The sequence below is a fragment of the Elephantulus edwardii genome, unplaced genomic scaffold (assembly GCF_000299155.1).
Source record: "Elephantulus edwardii isolate Elephantulus edwardi_28Jun2011 unplaced genomic scaffold, EleEdw1.0 scaffold00146, whole genome shotgun sequence".
Classification (NCBI taxonomy): Eukaryota; Metazoa; Chordata; class Mammalia; order Macroscelidea; family Macroscelididae; genus Elephantulus; species Elephantulus edwardii.
Window position 1 is genome coordinate 359,095 of NW_006399896.1, and position 3,204 is coordinate 362,298.

General features: G+C 37.7%; 1 protein-coding gene across 2 annotated transcripts in view; it reads right to left on the reverse strand.

The window, feature by feature from the left end:
- Positions 1-3,204, reverse strand: part of BPNT1 (3'(2'), 5'-bisphosphate nucleotidase 1) — a 22,622-nt gene that overhangs the window by 2,712 nt on the left and 16,706 nt on the right. For both annotated transcript variants that reach the window (XM_006894538.1, XM_006894537.1), the window contains one exon: positions 290-395. In XM_006894538.1, coding sequence (XP_006894600.1) covers positions 290-395 — 106 coding nt within the window. The remainder of the gene's footprint in view (positions 1-289; positions 396-3,204) is intronic.

Consider the following 3,204-nt stretch of genomic DNA (forward strand, 5'->3'; position numbering starts at 1 on the left):
TCAAGAAGACAAAGATTCCATGGGGTATAGAAAAAAAATCCTTAAAAAGCATTAGTAAGTTAAACTATCTGCACGCAGATCAAAATTTAAAAGGGATATTATAAAATTAATTTACTAAAAATATTAATTTGCTGAAAAATCTATTTTCCTTCTTAGGAAATAAGGCAGCAATATTATGACCCTATCTTGCCATGATAATAATTGTGCCATAAAATAAATACAAATAATATAAATATTATTGCTTTTGGAAGTCCAAAAGTAATAATTCCCCAAAATAAGATGGACTAACCTCCCACAGCATGTAAAATGACTTCTGGAGCACAAGTATCCCACTTCTTACATCCAGGACTTGCAAACACATAAGCAGAGGCTTTGCCTTCAATTAGCTGAATAATCTGTAAAGTAATCATGAAATGAATGCCATATAAACAGAAAACTTATTTTATCAAGCATTTTCATCAATACCTCTGAATAAGCCTAGCAGGTTTAAATTATACAAGGGAAAAATACCTAGAATATATGTATAATATGTGTGATCTGAAAAGTGATCAAAGAACCTATATGGAGAAGATATAATCAATCTCCATTTTCCATATTAAATAAAAGAAAGTTTTACTTTATGTATACTGTTTTTATTTCTTATTGGCTAAAAACACACACACACACACACACACATATAATGAAAAAATAAAAGTATGCTTTTAAAACTTCTGAAAAACTGACCAATACTATATAAAGGATAGAGAACTACTGATTAATAATTTAGAAATTAAAGCCTTAACAGTTGTGAATACTGACTAGTCTAAAAAGTACTTCCAAAAGTATTCAGATTCCGTTGTTCCTAATAAAAAAAATATAGTATTTTAAATAGTTGTCTTAATAATTTCTATACTATGCAGGTAAAAGGGAGCTCTGGTAGTGTATTGGCAAGAAATTGTGCTGCAAATCACAAAGCATGCAGTTTGAGGCCCCCAGCTCGTCCATGAGAGAAGGATGGACAATCTCTTTCCGTGTCATTAACTGTCTCTGAAAACCTGCCTCTGAGGGTCTGCTACGGGTTGGTTCCGACTTGACGGTATACAACCATAACAACTTAGATAAAGGGAGCTCTAGTGGTAAGAAGCAGCGCTGCAATCCCAAAGGCATGTTGTTCAAATCCACTAGCTGCTTCACAGAAGGAAGATAGGTAATCTCCTGTATGATTTATTGTCTCCAAAAACTCAGTGGAGGGTCAGCTATGGGTCAGTTCCCACTCAACAGTACTTAAAAACTCAGGTAAAACTGAAGTCACAAAACAACTATGAGATATCATCTCACCCCAGTCAGAATAGCAAAATTTAACAGAACAGCAAGCAACAAGTGCCGGCGAGGTTGTGGAGAAACTGGAACCCTTATTCACTGTTGGTAGGAGTGTAAAATGGTGCAACCACTGTGGAAGGCGATATGGCGCTTTCTCAAAAAGTTGCAAACAGAAATACCATTTGACCCAGCAATTCCACTACTGGGAATATACCCCAAAGAGACCATAACTGACATCCAAGCAGATATATACACACCCATGTTTACCGCAGCTCTGTTCACAATAGCAAAAAGTTGGAAACAAACTAAGTGCCCATCAACAAACGAATGCATAGAGAAGCCGTGGCATATTCACACAATGGAATACTATGCTGCATTGAAAAACAAGGAACTCATGCAATATTATTCAAAATGGGTGACCTTGGAGGACATTATGCTGAGTGAAGTATCTCAGTCACAAAAGGATAAATACTGCATAGTGTCACTGTTGTAAAGGAGGACTGACCTCGGGGTTGGGAGGAGACAGAGAAGGATGGGTTCAATAATGTATACTGCACTGAAACAGATGAGGGGGAAAACTGTTTAAGAGGGAAAATTATTAGGTATTCTTGTCATGACAGGAGTCTAGAGCAAAGGCTGTATAGTGGAGTGGACCTGGGAGGGGGAGGAATTGTAAAACAATGAAAGAATTTTTCTTTTACTTTTCCAAGAGGGTAGTGTACTGGGAGGGGGGGAGGGTTGGGAGGAGAGAAAAGTGCAACAATGAATGAATGGAAATCCAAAGTCTCTGTAAATTTTCATTGAAATGAATAATAAATTAAACAACAATAAGAACAAAAACAAAACAAAACTGAAGTCACTTGAAAATGCTTGCATAACTCTATAAACAGTAGTTTGCTATTAAGCACTCATTAGTCGCTTGTATTTTTGTTAATTACGTTGCAGAACTATCACTGGAAACTCAGAGTCCAAATACTCACAAGAAGAAAAGAGACCGAGAGAAAAAGAAAAATCTCAGTGAACACCAAGGTAATAAATTCTTGCTTTCAGGGATACTGAAACACTTTCAAACATTTAAAGCAAGCTGTAATCTTCTCATTATGTTATGTGTCATCTTCTTGTTGTTATGTGCCATCAAGTTGCCTGCAACCTGTAGTGACCCCTATGTACAGTAGCTCTAAACACTGTCTTGTTCTGAGCCAGTCTCACTAATTCCAACACACCAACCCCCATTGCCCCAGTTACTGTATCAAACCATCTCATCCAGGGACTTCCTCTCCTGTGCTGTCTCTACACCCTTTCAAGCATAATGTCCTTCTACAAGGACTATTCTCTCCTGAACACGTGCCTAAAGTATGTGAGGCAGAGCTTCAAAATCCTAGCCTCCAAGGAGAAACTTGGTTTCACCCTCTCTGAGAAACACCTATGTTTTCTTGGTGGTCTGTGGTATGTTCGAGACTCTTCTCCAGCACCACAACTCAAAGGCATTGATTCTTCTTCTGTCATCCTTAGTCATTGTCCAGCTCTCTGAAGCATAACAAGCAATTGCAAAGACCATGGCCTAGATTATTAGGTGCACCTTGGTCTCTAGACTTTGTTGCTCTTCAGCACTCTGGAGAAGTCCCGGACAGCAGATTTTCCCAATGCAATTCGTCTTTTGATTTCCTGACTGCTGGTGTTTAGAGTGTTGATTATGGAGCCGAGCAAGCCATAATTGTTAACAACCTCAATCTCTTCTCCATCTATCATGCTAAGAACTATACAAACACATTTTCTTTTTAAAATTTTATTTTATGCTGCTTTGCTTACAAAGTTCATACACGTTGTTTTTCCACACCAAATCTTTCCCATTTTCTTTACCCACCCCTCCTTCTACCTATCATGTTGTGAAACCCTATGATTACC